General features: G+C 36.6%; 1 protein-coding gene across 1 annotated transcript; it reads left to right on the top strand.

The window, feature by feature from the left end:
* Positions 1-323: 323 nt before the first annotated feature.
* Positions 324-18,095, top strand: Ir76b (Ionotropic receptor 76b). The gene is made up of 11 exons (XM_071589423.1): positions 324-371; positions 1,515-1,743; positions 2,336-2,457; positions 4,778-4,948; positions 6,846-6,998; positions 8,620-8,803; positions 10,580-10,774; positions 12,887-12,956; positions 13,676-13,697; positions 15,212-15,402; positions 17,483-18,095. The coding sequence occupies exons 1-11, from the start codon at positions 324-326 to the stop codon at positions 18,093-18,095; spliced, it is 1,998 nt and encodes a 665-aa protein (XP_071445524.1).
* The last annotated feature ends 1,481 nt before the right edge of the window (positions 18,096-19,576 follow it).

Below are 19,576 nucleotides of genomic sequence, written 5' to 3'. Positions count from 1 at the left end.
GGGGAACTGTAAATGCGAAAATTCAATAATGATTTCCGCGACTCTTCAGTTAACTTATAATCGTAATTTGAGCGTCGAAACACTTTTGAACCTAAGCAATTGTTGAACCGCTGTGCGATACACAACTGCGTCACGTGACCGCTTTGCTGCCGCTTTTTCTGTATCTCTGTCTCTTAGAATTTAGGATGCGAAGTCTTACCTTGGTTTTTTGACAAAATATCGTACTCTAAGAAAATGATTTGTTTGTGAATCGTAGGGCAAAAATGAATAGCTCAAGCTAAGGAGGCGTTCATAAAGAAGAGGCAAGAATTAGCCTCGTAAACATGGGGCTGAAGTGGGGAATGCTGAAGATTATTAAATGGACTGACGAAGTGAGGAACGAGGGAAGCACACTGAAGAGCTGAAGAGGAAAGTACCACATGGAGAGAACACTACGACAAAGACGGGTATTAAAGATGGATTGGGCACATCTCGAGGCAAAATGGATTAGTTAGAAACATCATCGATGGGAAAAAGGGAAGATAACTCTTTAAGAAAGACCAAGAGACATTGGAGAATAAACACTGAATAGAGAAAGATGGAGGATTGCAGTAAACCGACTTCAGGATCGAAATACCTATATCATATCATCATTTATTCAACAGCAGACCATGTGGAATAGGTTTTGTCAAAGTAGAATATATATATATATATATATATATATATATATATATATATATATATATATATATGAATATACATATATGTAAAACAATAGAAACATGAGGATACAATTCAAGCTGAATACAGACACATTCATTGATTGAAAGGCAGGCATTCATCCACACTATAAAACATTCTTTAGACTAAAAAATATCTGAATTTACTCTTTAGGGTCACTAAGCACATAGTATATTTCAGAAAAGATAGAATTTTACCGTACAAGATAATTCCCATGTTCTTAGGGCCTTGGTAGGTGCATCTTGTACGCACAAAATGGACGTGTACATTGTTTGTAGTGCGGGTAACGTGATTCTGAACGTCAGCATTGGTAGGGAAAGTCTTAGGTTCATTCTTGTGTATGCTACCGCAGTAAAAATATAAACACACGGAAGAGGTTAAAGGTTTAACTTCCTAAACAATGGAAGACTATGGGGGCATCACATCTAACATTAGCCATCAATGGTACAACTTTTTTTTGTAGTTAAAAAATGGATGTGGCCAGTGGGGATGAACCCCAGAAAATAACATTTGGAACAATATGAGAACAATGCTGACCACAATAGAGTGATAGAAGAACATTATTCATTATTAGAAACAGTAAAGCGGATTGTCTGGATTAGCTAACGCAGTAGATTGAGTTTCTTCAAGAGCATATCAATATGAGAATCCCAGTAAAGATGACAATTTAAATATATACCAAGAAATTTAATTGGCTAATCCTGAGACAAATACCTTTATTAGAAAAGAAATAAAGCCTTGGTTTCAATGTCGCTTTTAAGATAAAAGTACATTTTTTTCTTTTCCAATTTCAGGCCCTGACTAGAATACCGGCTGTAAGATTTTTCGCCACACACAGCAGAACAATGGAATTGCCATTCACGAATAATCCAATGGAAATGACGTTGACCTCCGGCATGGTCCTCATTGCGGCATTCCTTGGTAACCACACCGCTGGTCCACCTTTAATTCAACATCAGACTAACCTCCCAAGAAATTACACTACGTCTTACGTCATTCCTGCTAGCACCTTCATGCATAACGGTAAGATTATGTGGATTTTGTTGAACAGGTCTTAAACCGGAACGATACTGGTTTTAAAGTGTTGGAAGATCTTGTCTCTAGTTAACCATATGTTGTGTTGTTAGGGTCGTTGTAGACCAGTAGGTGGAGGGGCGGTCCACTGACTGGAGAGCCCAGGTTTGATTTCCTGTGACGCTTCGGATTCACCCAGTATGTGAGATTTTTTCGACTAGCAGAGATACTCCTGGGAAATCACAGATGGTTTTCATGGAACTGCATCTTTATGTCCTGTTAATGTTTGCATTTAAGAAATATTTAAGGGAGTATTTGTGTGTGGTGAGCACTAACGTTACCTGCCTAACTAAGGTTAAATAACTGCTGGTTGGTTGGTTGTTTTGTTTGCTAGCATTAGGGTAGAAGTAATTGTGAATTTCAAATCCGCGTTTAGATTCGAAGGAACCGATTAAATCTTTTAATTTCCATTCGTTAGTAGGAATTAATGAATCAGTCTAGGCTATGACGCGAACAATATTATCCGATTCATTACTATTTTGATTTGTTGGTAATTCTCTTGTTCCCAAAATCATTCCCGTCTCATTTCTATTCGCTTCAGGCACTGATTCCAGTTTGGACAAAGGGGAATGGACTCCGAAGCTCGAAGATAAGACGGTGAAGAAGCGTGCATCTGCGAAATTGGCCCTCGAAGGAAAGACTCTTCGACTCGTAACTTTGAAAGTAAGCAATTTTGTCCAAATCGACCATATATTCTGGGTGTTTAGAGCTAATTTGAGTGTGTGAAACGAGTTTCATGAAAATTTTAACCATCTATTTATGGTATGCGAAAATATTCGAAAGTACCCGTAGATTAAAATGGTGTTCGTTGTTGTCACATCTCCATCAAAAATATTGATGCACTGAAGTCTGCGGTGTGACAATTTGGCAACAGTGTAGGCATTTCAACAACAAACACATTGCTCGAAGAGTTCAACAATGGACCGACGCCTTGAACGGCAGAATGGTCTGACAAATGCGAAGTAGAACAATTTGGACTCTCCTGTACAGGGTCACGAATTTTCTGGCTCAGTATGAGATTGGACTTCCACCAGGGTTTGTGGGGGATTTTAGAGTATCCTGGGGGTCGAAATGTTTGGAGGCGTCGCGAAACATATGACCTAAGTTCAGGGACAAAACGATTTCCACGCAATGTGACGAAGGGATTGGTGTCAGCAGAAAGAAACAACTTTTACCATTTTTAAAAGTAAGTAGAGCATTATATCATTATCCCCCGCCACACGCCCTTGCGGCGGCTTGCGGGGTATTATGTAGATGTAGATGTATCATAATATGCATCAGCCGCCTTTAAAAAAAAACTTTCAGAGGGTGAAAAATTGAAATTTGGTGGCATGACATACCGGCGTTCTTAACCGGTAAGAAAATTATTACGCTCATGGTTTACTTATTTTTTGCCTTATTTACAACTGAGTTTTAGCCCCAAGAGAAAAATATCGATGCGGTTTACATGCTTTACCACCTTACACGGTTTTAACCACGCTTTGCGACGACCTGGGACAGAAGAGTGATGCGTTCAAGTTATAAAGTCTCTCAATTATCTCTCCAAAATCAAGGAAGATGGTCAGATGCAGTTGAACTCAAAATGTGCGGGCACTTTTAATAAATATAAGACGTAAATGGATGAACCGAAGTAGTAGTAGCGCTTAGGGGAGACGACCGACAGCTTAGGTCATTTGCGCCATTAGGGATGGACAGGAATGAAAGAAGGGTGGAGAGAAACCCGGCGTCGGCATTAGCCTGCTCTTTACGAAAGGCGCAGAGGGGTCCGCAGCTTAACGTCCCATCCGACGGACGGCGTACTCACTCAAAGTGCCCTCCACATAGCACCTCAAGTAGGGATCAAGATACCATTGAAATATATTCAACACCGCCACCGGGATTTGAACCCGGGCCCTCTGGGTGGGAAGCCAGTTCGATAGCCACAGCTTAATCTCGATCCCCGGATGAACCGTAAAATGCACTGAGTTCGTATAGCTTTAATAAGAGTAAGAAGCATTTTCAATACAAAATGGCGTCCTTATTTGTTAATGAACAGCATATAATCATCCCTCATCTCCACATGCGCGGTTTAACACACCCATATTGCAATTAACCGTCGATTAAGTCAAGGAAATGCTGCGGTGATGGTGCCGTGGACATGTGTATAAAATGTGACCTCATGAGTGCGTGACAGTTGAAGAAAGACGAACGTCGTAGCATGATAGCGAACACGAGAAGCCGCGGGACCACGGACCAGCTGTTTTTTTTTCCAGTGGGCAAAAGAGGGATCAATTCTACAGTAACTTGGCCATGGACTTTGCAAAAATAATTTGCATGTAGAGGGAGGTTGTGTTGAGAATTTACAGAAGTTTCAAATTACGGGTGTTAGAAGTTTGCCAGGAATAAAGTAAGAGACTTTATAACGTGAACGCACCTCTTACGAGTGCAGTGTTTGATTTCGACAATTTCCACGATTATAATTTTTGCGGGCCGTAATTTAATTTTATGATGTCGTGCGGCTTCATCATTTTCAAGCCGGACATAGCAATGACTGGAAATGTATCAATCCTCACCTGTTCACATTGAAGGTTAAGGTTCATCTTGCCAAAGGGTACGGACATCGACATAGGATAGGCCTCCAAAGGGGTTATTATAGTGGATAATATAGGTTTGATTCCAGGGCACACCTCTGGTCACCCTCAGCTTCACCCGAACAGCGTGATTTTTCAGATACCAGAATTTCATGTGAAACCATAGACAGCACAGGAAAAGGATCTGGCCCCGATTATTACCTTGTTGACATATGAATGTCACGTACCATTGAACTTAATAATAGGTGAAGCTGTACCCTCACCTATCAAATCAACCATGGGATAGCTAACTGCGGTTTTATTTTACACAGTCTTTTACCTCTGGATTATGAACTTTAGCATCTAATCTCAAATAGTTGTAATAAACAAATTATCAAATCACGTTTTTTAATGAATTTAATGATTTTTTTCAGGATTGGCCCCTGAGTGATATCAAAATAAACAAGACCAGCAACCAAACATATGGAATCGGCGTTGCCTTTCGGTTTGTTGAATTGCTTCGCAAGAAGTTTGGATTCAATTACACGATTGTGCCAACATCGGAGAACACTGCCAAGAGCGTCGTGAACATGATCACAGGAGGGGTGAGTACCAAAGGAATATACTCTGTCCATTTGAACGTTGTGTTATTTCATGGAAGCCTTATCATGCTTGATGTTTTTCAGACTATAGGTATGAACTAATCTTCAGGTAAAACATTTTAATCAAAAATAACTTTGAAAACTCCATATCTCAGTAGATACATCTGGGATGGGTCCAATAGTGTAGGAGGGAGGACATGGCCTCCCCCTGGGGATATTTTTGGCTTTGATAAAATTCAAAATGAGTATTCGGTACTTATATATCCAAAAAATACTGGATTAACCTCCCCTTCCCAGCCAAAAAATAATATATTGCATTGTGCATTGCAATCTCTTCAATAAGTGCGTTTATTCAAGTGCTTAAACATGATTTTCAACTTACTTGGTAAGCAAAAGGTTATACAATTATGTTCGCTTTTAATTGAAGAGAGATTCTGAAAGCAGATACGAGGTCTATTCAAAAAGTACCGCGAATTTTGAATTTCCATGGGTTACGTATATTTGATTTTCGATTTTTTTTGTGGCGTTATGTTGGTACTTCTGTAGAGACATTACTATTAATTATTCAACAGTATGTTACAACTTCTGGTATATCGAATGGATCTGCTAACAACATACATACTACTCTGTCCAATAAATATGCGAACTGAGGCCTAAAAAAACTATTTTTCCAAATTTAGTCTACATCTACATTCTGTTCCCCTTCAAAGTACTCTCTATTCGTAGGCTATGCACTTATTTCATCTTCTTCTTTTCCACTACTGTTTAAAGCACCCTTGGAAGTTCTCTTGGCAGTTAGGCTTTTCAGTTTTCTCATCGTTTCTTGTTTTATTGTGTCTTCCTCATCTTCCCAGTGATGTCTCCTCATCACATTTTTGCATTTTGGGAATAGGAAGACATCACAAGAGGGCTAGATCTGATGCGAATGAGGAGGATGATCTCAAGGATGGTGAATGAATTTTTGGCCAGAAACTGGCGAACAATCAATGCCGAATGTGCAGGTGCATTGTGTCATGGTGAATGATCCATCCATAATGTTCGGTTAAAATAGTGTGAACTGTTGATTTTCCTAAATTCAATTCATCAGCCATCATTCGGACAGTTTTTCGACGATCGGTAAGGACAAGGGACTGCACACGATCAATGTTGTCGTCAATACAGGTGGTTGAAGGTCGTCCCGGCCTTGTATCATCCGTGACGTATTGTCGGCCATCCTTAAAATGCTCAATCCACTTGAAAACGGATGTTTTCTTCGTAGCATTATCACCGTAAATAGCTGTCAAAATTTCAGTAATTTCTTGATAACTTTCACTGTAATGTCATCAAAAAACTTGATGTTGATTTGTTGCTCCGTGGTTTCGTCAATTTCCATTTTCGGCAAACAATAAAAACCAAGGACAACAGAAACTAAACATAAATGGCACCATACGCACAGCTCGACGATCCGCCAAGGACATACGGCTCATCGGGTCTCAGGCAACCAGCGCCGCTATTGGGCGCGGTTATAGTCCGCGTCATGGCCTCTGACTCAATATTTCATTAACAAATTTGAATTTTTATTAGAATGATAACCCAGTGAGTAGAGCACTGGGCTTGCTGGCTGGAGAGCATTGGTTCCATTCCAGTTGATTTCTCTGGGCACACTCCGTTTCATCCAGACTTTGTATATTTTTTATGATACTAGGTTTCTCCAGGAAAACCACGGGGAACACCCTTTCTTTCTTCTCACCCTGTTGATGCCTGAATTTCATACACCACATAACGTTTATCAGCATGAATTGACCTCTCCATCCTCATCTATCAAAGTAACCTTCGGGTCGATATCTGTGCTTTGATTACATTTGAGTAACTTTCAGTTTTCATGCATAATTTGACTCCATATCCTTTGTCTTGATTAAAGAAGGCAGATATGGCTGCTGCCTTCCTGCCTATGCTCTACACGAGAAAAGTATCTTATTCCAAAGCGCTTGCAAAAGAAGAATGGGTTGTATTACTTCGTAGACCCCAAGAGTCAGCTTCTGGATCAAGTCTACTTGCACCATTTGACACTACGGTAAGTTCAAAAGTTTTCTTGAAGCTTAAATTAAGCTTTAGATTTATGAAGTATCTCTTTTTTTCCTCTACACTTAGATACAAAAATAATCTTTTCAATTTTTTATTTTTTTGATTATATTGTTCATTCAAATTTTTCACGTGGAAGCATTGAAAAAAAAATATATGGGCTTAATTGATCGAGAAAACAATGTTTATATACCTACCAATCTTCTGGAAAAAACCTTTCTTATCTTCAACAAGAAATGAGTTCATATTTTTATTACATTTGGTTGCTGTATCTGTAGATCTGTTTGATGGACAATGACAACAGATGTTTGAGTCACAGTGTAAGCAACTGAATTACTGAATTATTAGGTGAATGCACCTTATTAAAAACGTGCACCCAGAACTTTACCATGCATCTGTATTCACATGCATGTATATATGTATATATATATATAGTATATAGTACAATACACAGTAACACACAATATAGAAACACAAAAAAAAAAGAAGAACACTCACACGTTATTTCTTGATATTTCGACGGAAACAATCCGTCTTCATCTGAAGATATAGAAGTAATGAAAAATAGAAAAATTACTTCTATATCTTCAGATGAAGACAGATTGTTTCTGTCAAAATATCAAGAAATAACGTGTGAGTGTTCTTCTTTTTTTGTGTTTCTATATTGTGTGTTACTGTTGTACTATTCGGCACTTCCGTATAGAAATATATATGTGAATATATATATAAATGTGTGTGTATATATATATATATATATATATATATATATATATATATATATATATATATATATATATATATATACACACACAAATATGGGGATAAAAATTATATATAGTGTGTGTAAAAATAAGTCTATGGTTGGATTTTTTTAATTTTCATCACATACTATACCATGCATTGTCTTTTTCAATCATCTTAACATTTTTGTATTGATATTGTGCGCTTTATCGATGAGAAAATACGGTTGTATATGGGGCTTTTCAGAACTTTTTCTGCTGTCTTCAACAACAATCTTTCACAATTCTTTTTCGCTTCTTTTCTTCTGTGGTTCCCAGCATCTATTTAATGGAGTCATTTGCTGATGTACATACGTTATTACAATGAAGCATTTTCAAAGAGTAAAAATCATTCACCTTGATTGGGATGGGCAAACGATTTTTACATTTTGAAAGTTTTACATCGTAAGGGTAATTTAAGAGTCCATGAAGAAATCAATTTGTGGCGAGATAAAATATTGGTGTGTAAGTGATATGGACGGAGTGAGAAGTTGGATTGTGATGGTGGTTGATGTTTGATGATGACTGATTTTGGATGGGTTGTGATGTTAGACAGTTAATAATTTTGGACGCGGTCTAATGCTGGACCGTATTACTTTGTATTTCCCTTGATTACCCATGCGGCCGTTTAGTTTGATTTTTTATTTAATGGTTGTGTGAATGATTGATTTTTTCAATGATCGCTTTGTTGTTGTTTGGTGTGAAATCCATCATATTTCAAGTGTCCTGTGTGCCACCTGAAAATGGCTACATGCACATTTTTTAATTAATAATAATTAATAACTAGAAATGTGTGGTGAAACATTAACTGTTTTACTTCTGTAAAATTCACAGGTTTGGATTCTTATTCTACTCTCTGTATTCATCGTTGGACCAGTTATGTATGCCATAATGGTAGTGCGTGTTCGGCTATGCAGAGGTAGTTCTCGTCTCTCCAAGGTATTCTCATTGACATCTTGCGTCTGGTTTGTTTACGGTGCTTTGATGAAGCAGGGATCTACTCTTAATCCAATATCAGGTAAGAGACAATGCTGGGACAATGTTCAGAATAACTTTTTTAAACTGAAGAGATTTTTGACAGTTTTTACCAATCACCTTGATTAGAAGATTAGATGAGTGTTTGCTTACTTAATTCATAAAACTGTGGAATTAAGACTAATGAATTAGACATGGATATTATCCACACACACATTCGCACACACACATACATATGTGTATATATATATATATATATATATATATATATATATGTATATATAAAAATATGTCTTAATATGTGTGTATATATATATATATATATATATATATATATATATATATATATATGTATATATATATGTATATATAAAAATATGTCTTAATATGTGTGTGTATATATATATATATATATATATATATATATATATATATATATATATATATATATATATTTCATCGACGTAACATGGAAGTGTTGAATAATAAACTGAACAGCAACAAACAATGTAGAAGCACATAAAAAGATCACTCACACGTTATTTCTTGATCATTTTGATGGAATTCTGCTCCGTCTTCATCAGAAGATAGCATTACTTCTATATCTTCCAGTGAAGACGGAGCAGAATTCTGTCGAAATGATCAAGAAATAACGTGTGAGTGATCTTTTTTTGTGTTTCTGTATTGTTTGTTGCTGTCTAATTTATTATATATATATATATATATGGTAATAGGTAAAAGAAAAAGGGTTAGGAACACGGGATAGGTAGAGAAGGCGGAATCTAGTAGATCACAAGCACAAAAATATTACCTTGACCACAACTTGAACCACGGATCATTCCACTTGCCCAGCGGATGCTCTAACCTCTTGAGCTGTCAAGGAAATGTAATTGACACTGAAATCTGCAGGGGGGTTTATTCCACCAAGAGTCCCGATTCTTTCTATGCCATTCTCCCTCAGACAACCTCTCCTTTTCTCCCCTTATCCCAACTCATTAATTTTGAAAATTTATGGGTATGAAAATTTTCAACATTAAATTTACTAGATGTGAAGTTAGGTTGTAATTTTCTCAGATTTATTTTACTTTTGGAGATAAAGCTATGTGTTTATGTCGAATTTCTTCTATTGGTAAGAAAACTTAGGCATATTATTTTATTTATATTCTAGATTTTATAGTAATAATAATATTTACGTATTTGTCCAGAGATTAGTAAAAAGTCCAATGTAGGAGGCATCATGAGTGAAAATTTATGGGTATGAAAATTTTCAACATTAAATTTACTAGATGTGAAGTTAGGTTGTAATTTTCTCAGATTTATTTTACTTTTGGAGATAAAGCTATGTGTTTATGTCGAATTTCTTCTATTGTAAGAAAACTTAGGCATATTATTTTATTTATATTCTAGATTTTATAGTAATAATAATATTTACGTATTTGTCCAGAGATTAGTAAAAAGTCCAATGTAGGAGGCATCATGAGTGGCCATGCAAAAGAAGAAGAACATTTTTTTCTATACGTGTATCACAAAATATAAATTATTCACAAGAAACAATAACGAATAGATACAATTGCTGACAAGAAATAGAGAAAGAGCAAGTTTTTTATCACACTGGACATCATACTTTGTCATTGATACTCTTGAGGGACTGTAATAATATTTCACAGGCAAAAACAACTTTACTCGTTAAGCATTTTTAATTGTAGCTAAACTTGTAATATATTTGCATATCTGTGGCAGTTTATTGTATAGAATACATTAATGCATTTATGGATATTCAAAAGAATTGAATACATACTTACAAAATTATTATTTCCAGACTCATCCCGCCTGTTATTTGCAACTTGGTGGATATTCATTACTGTAGTTACAGCTTTCTATACGGCCAACCTTACAGCCTTCCTCACCCTCTCACGTTTCACCTTGCCTATCAACGGACCATTGGATATAGCTAGCAAATCATTTCGTTGGATAGGCCAGAGTGGAAGTCCACTAGAATCAATTATTTACGTAAGTATAATGTAGGATTAAGAAGTCTGCATATTTGAATGTGTAGGCAATGGATTCATTCTCTATTAATAGAACAATTTGACACATAAGTAACTACCTAAGCATGTACTATGCATAAATATATATATATATATATATATATATATATATATATATATATATATATATATATATATATATATATATATATATATATATATATATAAAAAAAACCATAAACACAGTAATCAACCCGAAGGTCGGTTTAGTAGGTGATGGTAGAGATCACCCAGTACTAAGCCCTATACGGCGTGTGAAAATTCACACATCAGGGTAGGGGGGCCAGTTCCTTTCCCTGTGCCGGTTATGGTTTCCCAGGAAGACCTGGTACCCGAAAAATCACTTCAGCTTGGGTGGAGCTGCAGGTGCCCAGAGTGCCTTGCCCGGGAATCGAACCCGAGACCCTCAGGTCAGCAGTCCAACGCTCTACCCACTGGACTACCGCGACCCATATATATATATATATATATATATATATATATATATATATATATATATATATATATATATATATATATATATATATATATATATGTATATATATATATTTACAGATAATAGGGTCATTATGGTATCCATGATAGCTATTTTTTACTAGCTAAACATCCTGTAGCATTGCAATTTCAGAATACTTGTTTTAAAACCTATTTGACATTCTCCTGAACAACACAAATAATTGGTTTTTCGTCATGGGTGGTATGTTGGGGAAGCATTGAAATCTCATGCCTTAAGACAATCATCACATCTTAAAGATATGAATAGAGAGTATTGGAAAATAAAAATATTGGGACTTTAAGACTTTTACAGTGTTTATTACATTTAACTTACAATTGTAAAATGTACATAAAATTAAAGAGCAATTTAAACTGCTTTTCCTACAAATGTTCAATGTGAGTGCCATTTGTCATACAGCTCACAATGAGTCGATACACAATGCTGCCTTTTACTGCGTAACCCTAACCTATGCGTAGATAATCTTGTCTCGCTCCATATGAAGCAACTATCTCATTAGTCTTGTCCGTGTACCCAAAGAAAAGGCCAATTGTTTATGTCGACCAGGTGTTGATGTGTGTACTATTTTAGCCAAGTTCACACCTCCTTCCCGATTGTCATTGATTTTACTTACCATTTCTACTGTTATTTTTGTTCTCTCATGGATTTCTTCTCGCAGAATTTTTCTTCGGGGTCATTTATAAAACCATTTATGCACAAAATATAATTAACTTTGCCCAAAAAATTGCTAATAACATGTTTTAACACAAGTTTGGAAAAATGTGCGATCATTAACAATGCTAATGTGATCACTAATGCTAGCGGAAAGAGTGCTAGAGACAAATTCTGCATTGGCAGGTGCGCAATGAATCTATGGGTATTCCCATTTCCTCATCACTTGTTATGTGATAAGTAACTCATTAAATCATTGGTTTTTGGGACCAATATTTTTGCTCGTTTTTTGAATTACTCACTGTGCTAGTTACTCATTATGAGAGGTACAACTGTATTTTCTTAGTGTATCTGGAGAGATGCTTTGGAATTTAAGCTTATAATTAATCATATCTTTCCACAGGATGATGAGAGATACGGTTTATTGCAGAAATCCATTGACATTGGCTTAGGAAAATTTGTGAATAATTCTGATGAAGCTCTGATGGAACTTGTTAGGAAAGGTATGTAGTAATGCATTAATTTTGTTTCTATTTGTCATTCATAACTGAATTTCTGTGGGTCGCGTGGTAGTCCAGGGGGTAGAGCGTTGGACTACTGACCTGGGAGGGTCCCAGGTTCGATTCCTGGGCAAGGCACTCTGGGCACCTGCAGCTCCACCCAAGCTGAAGTGATTTTTTGGGTACCAGGTCTTCCTGGGAAACCATAACCGGCACAGGGAAAGGAACTGGCCTCCCTACCCTGATGTGTGAATTTTCACATGCCGTATAGGGCTTAGTACCGGGTGAACTCTACCATCACCTATCAAACTGACCTTCCGGTTGATTACTGTGTTTACGGTTTTTTTTTAGCTGAATTTTTTTGGAAGCCTTGTGCTTTTTTTTAATAAAATGCTCAATTTACATTCTCTGAGATTTGACAACTCTGAATTGGCTCCTTGGGCAAATGTTATCCCATCTCCTCTTATCACAGAATGTGATGCTGTCATCTGATCCCCTGATCATGATGATGGTAATCAGTGCTTACTGTCTTGAATTTAGAAACCACAAAATCCAGTGCTGGTTTTTTTTATGCAGTTTTTTGTTTAATATGTAGGTTATCAATGATGACCAAGCATGCAAACAAAACTTATTAAAGACTTTAAATGTGGAGTAGCATAGTGCCTAATGAATCTGAGGCCTAATCTGTGAGGCAAGAGGATGGGTGTGAAGGAATAAATTTGGGATATGAATTTAATGTTGGATGGTGAATATACTTTTCAAGGTTTTAAATATGTTCAATGAAGAGGGGAAGTTGCTGGGGGAAATCCTAAGAAGGCTGAAAAAGTGTGTGGAGAAAATATTGTAGGATGTTGATACGAGGCATTGATAGAAGGAAGAATCTTCAGAAAGTTGGGTAGAGGAAGGAAGAGAGTAGAATTTATAGACAGCATGAGGACAGGCAGAAGTTACGAGGAAACGTAGAAGTAAATAAATGTATGATAAACAAGAGGGACGTTCTCACATATGTATATTACAACAGTCATTAGGAATTATTGAAAACCCACCTTTAATAATAAGCACAATAGTCATACCAGCTCGCTGTCAAATTGTTGAGAAAGCATTGGACCTTATCTATCTCCTTATCATCATTGCTTGTTGCTGGTGAAAAAACTAGGGAACTTAACTTCACACCTGAGACCAAAAGGCAATCACAGGAGTAGCCGTAGTCCTCTTTACAAGGATGTGAAAGTACAAATGAACACAGTCCGTTGGTAAAAATCATGGTAGCTATGCTTTAGGATCGGAATAGGGTATTTTTGGTCTATTTTATGGTTTCTTGGACCTAAAGCAAGTTGACAGCCATTTTGAGACACTTAAAACAACTCAGGTGGGCCATTTAGAACCAGAAAAGATGGAATGTTAAGCAAATGCTCCCACGTCACCCATCAAATTGGTAAAAATCATGGTAGTTATGTTTTAGGATCAAAACGGGGTATTTTTGGTTAATTTCATAATTTCTTGGACCTAAAGCAAGTTGACAGCCATTTTGAGACACTTAAAACAACTCAGGTGGGCCATTTAGAACCAGAAAAGATGGAATGTTAAGCAAATGCTCCCACGTCACCCATCAAATTGGTAAAAATCATGGTAGTTATGTTTTAGGATCAAAACGGGGTATTTTTGGTTAATTTCATAATTTCTTGGACCTAAAGCAAGTTGACAGCCATTTTGAGACACTTAAAACAACTCAGATGGGCGATTTAGAACCAGAAAAGATGAATGTTAAGCAAATGCTCCCACGTCACCCATCAAATTGGTAAAAATCATGGTAGCTATGTTTCAGGATCAAAACGGGGTATTTTTGGTTAATTTCATAATTTCTTGGACCTAAAGCAAGTTGACAGCCATTTTGAGACACTTAAAACAACTCAGATGGGCGATTTAGAACCAGAAAAGGTGAATGTTTAGTAAATGCTCCCACGTCACCCATCAAATTTTCACTCTCCTGCAACAGTTTGAACGGAACATCGTTACCTACCCACCCTATGATCCAGGCTTGGCATCTAGTGACTGCTCTAGTGACTGGTAATTGTTTCTTAAATAGAGAGAATATTTGGCTGGATGGTGCATCTGCGATGATGAAGAAATCTGAGCGATAGGGCCCAATGCTTCCTCAATTACATGGCAATGAGTAGATATGACATGAGCATACAAAAACAATTCCTGTGGCTACAAAAATGTATCGGTTGAAATAAAAACTATATGGTGAAATAGAGAAATGTTCAAGCACTGAAATGTTGTATCAGTTGTTAAAAATACTTGTTTCTAGCTGTCTATAAAAACATTGGAGACCTTACTTTTGAGAGATTACACTAGTAGAATTCGTTGAATACAATGAATGTTGATGTTTGTTAGAAAGTCTGGTTTGAGTGTAAATTAATAAAAGATGATTCAGTTGCGTTGAGCAAAAAACACAATCATGAGAGAAGAGAAATAGTCGAAAACAATTATAATCATCCACAGATTAATTCCAAAGAAACTGCGGTAGATGCCACAATAGCAATTTTTAATAGAGTCATTCGCTAATTGTGCTTTATGATGGAACAATTTCAGAGTGTAAAAATCATTCACCTTGACTGGGATTCGAACCTTGATCCCTTAATTTTTTTTGCTCTATGAAAAATGTTTGTTTCGTATTTATGCTGTAATATATTTTGAATGCAATGGTATTTCTCACCTCCGCGTCATTTGCAGAGGGACTGATGTTCATCCGGGAGAAGAGAGTGGTGGATAGACTTCTCTTCAGAGACTACTTGAGAAAAATTGAGGACGGAATTGAAGAATCCCAGAGATGCACCTTTGCCATCACCCCAGAGTCCTTCAATCATCTTCCGATGGCATTTTTCTATCCACTAAATAGCACCTTGCCAAAATTATTCAATCCCTTGTGAGTATGTCAACAATGTTTATTAATAATATTAATATAATTTTTTTATTAGTGTTAGAATTCTTGAAGAACTGTTTTTTTATGAACTTATTGATCAAAAATCCCTTCTGAAAAAAAGGAAATAAATATGAAACTGATACAGATAACTCTCGATTATCTGTTTTACGGATAAACCATACCATTCTCTATAAACCAGCATGACAACATTTTAATAAATTTACGACCAAAAAGATAATTTAATTCTTTCAAAATTTGATACAGATATTTTTTTAATACAAATTTAAAAATACCTGGAATTTTTAAAAAGTTTTTCTCATATCCAGGGAAAAATACATCGAATTTCACAAAATCAAAAGTTATCCATAGTATATAATGTTTTGATTTCAACATTTTTGTACCATCTGCACTTTCCCATTATTGTTTCCCTTGCATTAATTAGATCTTAGAAATCCGTAATCTCCTTTAAGGCAAACAAATATATAGCTTTACTATATAACAAATTTGACATTAACTGTCTTCACTGCATTATTTTACTCAGTATCGAGTAAAGAATATGACTCTGAAATACTGAACCTTTTTTTAAAATTCCTCCTTTACCAGTCATTTTTGTTGTATTCCTGGCTACATGAATGGTTTGCTATCTGTGTAAAATACAGTCAGCTATTCACCTGATCAGATATTCTCTTTTCTTGTCAAAATACGACTCCACCCTTTATAAAAATGACTGAAAAATTGAAAATAATGATATTTTTAATTGCTAAAAGCATTAATTAATCTCACAGAGCAATATGGGCAAGTTTTCATATATATTCATTTATGTCACAACCATATTTTCTACATATTTCAATTCGTCACACAACCATTAAGGCAGATAATCGCGAGTTAACTTTGGTATTACTCTAATTTATCACTACCATTAGAGTCTGGTAGGCAGAGTGTATTTTCCATATTTCAATCCAGAGATATTGACTTGATTGATCCTTTCAAGCTCAAACTATTTATAAATGCATGTGATAATGTGATATCACTCTCATGGCAGTAGAAGATTCTTCAGATGGGCTAAGGATGAATTTGTAAGTGCTTCCCACTTATGGTTTGCTTGTGGCTAAATACAAACACTCTCTCAGAATAATTGGATTGGTCTCATTAGCTGTTATTATTTTCATGTAATTTTATCATTGTAGATAATAATTCAATATGTATAAATAGGAATCATGTTCAGGGATCCATATACACGTCCACTTCACGTAAACTCTATGACTCAAACCCAACAAACATTCATACCCGCTCTCATTACACCCATAATGTTTTTAATATTCAACATTTCTATCTGTTTTTTTGGATGAATTATGACCTGTGCATAAATTACAATGAGCTATATTTCATTTGCATCATTACAAACAACATTATCGAAACAACATTTTTATTCAGACCCTTCAAAATATGTAGTAATTTAATAAATGAAAAAGAAACACTTTGTTCCAATCCACCACTTTATTACAGATACGACTAGTTTCGACGCTACGGCGCCATCCTCAGGTTCCAAGTAGCGTCGAAACTAGTCATACCTGTAATAAAGTGGTGGATTGGAACAAAGTGTTTCTTTTTCATTTAATAAAATGAACTTCCACAAAGTTGAGGCTGAAACTATTGAACTAATGTTGTAATTTCTTCAAAACAAATTTTATTTCTAATCTTTAAAATTTCAGTTTGATTTTTTTCCACTCCAAGATTTTTATGTTGCAGTTTGTTATGTTGTGACCCCTCCGCCCAATTTTAGCATCCTAGACATCTTTGAAATGTAGAAATTTAAACAGCTGCCCACTGCAATTAGCAGCAGCTCCAAGAAATCCCCAATCAAAGCTCTTTATTTCACGTGATTGCCATTGTGGAATAAGTAATGTTCAAAATTCCAAAATAAACACTTCTTCCTTTGTACAGAGGAATATGTCAATTTATATGCATAATTAATTTTATTGACAGAATACAATTGCATCCACGGTGATATTAATGGCTATTTTGCATGTTTGTACATTCCTCTTAATGTTCATTACCAAACGCATCTCTTTTCAACATACAGGCTAACATCCTTGGTTGAAGCAGGCATTGTGAATCACCTCATGAACTCTGATCTCCCGCACTCAGAGATCTGTCCGCTCAACTTGGGGAACAAAGACAGACAGCTGAGGAATGCAGACTTGTTGACAACTTATAAAGCGGTGGCAATTGGACTTTCCGTAGCTGCAATAGCATTTGCAGGAGAACAAGCTTTGAGATTGTGTTTAAAGTGGAAGAGAATAAAATCCAAACGTTTATTCATGGATAAGATGAAGAAGAGAGCACATTTCGAAAGCATTTCCTTCAACTCTTGGTTCATCCGCAAGTGGATGAGAGGCGCAAAGGACAAGAAACAATTAAAATCCAACAAAGTGGGTAGGAATGAACTTGGAGGAACTGTGTCAAAGAGGAGAGGTGCCTTGCAAGATCACGAAAATTCCATCGGTACAATGACAGTGCACAATGGACGAGAATATTTGAGAGTGCATGAAGATACGTTGGGTGGGGTTGGCATTACGAAACTGATCCCAGTGAGGGCACCATCGGCAGTTCTCTTTGAGAGGTCGCACAGAGGAAGGGAAGGTCAAATCCACTCCAGAAAGAATATTTGGAAGGGAAGTGTCAATGTCATTTAAGTTCATCTTATTATTCTATGATAATCATAAAAATCAAGCGTGGTTTCCAAGTGGTGTTTGGTCATTGACCATAGGTGAGAGGAGGTCACTTGAACCTTACCCTTACTGCACTGTTAATGAGTTCAATTTGGGGAGATAGTTGATGAGAGGGACCTTGAGTAAGGATGTTAAGAAAAGACTCGTAAAACTTTGATATGGACTGAAAAAATAGAGCAGGTAGAACAGTTTACGTATCTCACTAGTGTTTTGGACCAACATGGTCAAAGTAGTAGGGATTGTAAGGAGAAGAATTGCGCTAGGCAAAGAGGCTTTCACAAGGAGGAGGGAGTTGATGCCTGGGACGTTGAGTAAGGATGTTAAGAAAAGACTCGTAAAAACTTTGATATGGAGCGTAGCTATGTACGGCGCGGAAACGTGGTCATTGAAGCAGGAGGATAGACGTACAGTAGACTGGAGGCTTTTGAAATGTGGGTGTGGAGAAGAATGGAGAAGGTAAAATGGACAGAGAAGAAAACAAACGAGGAAGTACTTGGAATGGAGGGCGAAGAGAGGAGTTTTTGGGAGAAATCCTATGTAGGCAGGAAAAGTGGATGAAGGGGGTGTTGACCGACAGTGGGATATTGAAGACTGTAATTGAGGGGAGAATGTCAGGCAAACAAGGAAAGGGAAGGAACAGGATAGGGTTGTTGGATGGGAGATGAAGGGAGGAAGAAAGTACTCAGAGCTGAAGAGGGACCTGATGTAGAGTAGGATGTTGTGTTTTACTAGGGGCCACAAAATATTTATTTGGTAGCTGTGTCCATCTAAAAACCTACCTTAACCGGTAGATTACCTAATAATAATTATAATAATCAATGAATAACTGATTTTAGCACTTTTCCACTTGATAAATTGTTTTTTTTTTAATTTTATGACCAGGTTTCGATGTATTACATCATCATCAGGTGATAATGATGTAATATTTCAATGCAACAATTTCAGAGCGTAAAAATCATTCGCCTTGACTGGGACTCGAACCCAGATCCCTCAATATCCGGTCGAGTGCTTTAGCCACTTAAGCTACCGAGGCGTCCTCTTAAACTCTGAAATTTTGGGGCTTTTAAAGGAACTAGATGTTATGACGAAATACCGTACATACAATGTCACATGTATTCGTAGTCGTGCGCGAGGCGCCACTGTCCACGAGGTTAAAGCCAACTTTAAACACGTATGGTGTTTTCCCTTTGACAAATTCCAAAGAAACTGCGGGAGATGCCGCAACAGTAACTTTTAACGGAGTCATCCGCTAATGTGCATTTCAATGCAACAATTTCAGAGCGTAAAAATCATTCGCCTTGACTGGGACTCGAACCCAGATCCCTCAATATCCGGTCGAGTGCTTGACATTGTATGTACGGTATTTCGTCATAACATCTAGTTCCTTTAAAAGCCCCAAAATTTCAGAGTTTAAGAGGACGCCTCGGTAGCTTAAGTGGTTAAAG

Source organism: Hetaerina americana, unplaced genomic scaffold (assembly GCF_022747635.1).
Source record: "Hetaerina americana unplaced genomic scaffold, ioHetAmer1.1.p SCAF_38, whole genome shotgun sequence".
Lineage (NCBI taxonomy): Eukaryota > Metazoa > Arthropoda > Insecta > Odonata > Calopterygidae > Hetaerina > Hetaerina americana.
Note: the sequence above shows the minus strand (reverse complement) of the source record. Positions and strands in the feature narration are given on the sequence as shown.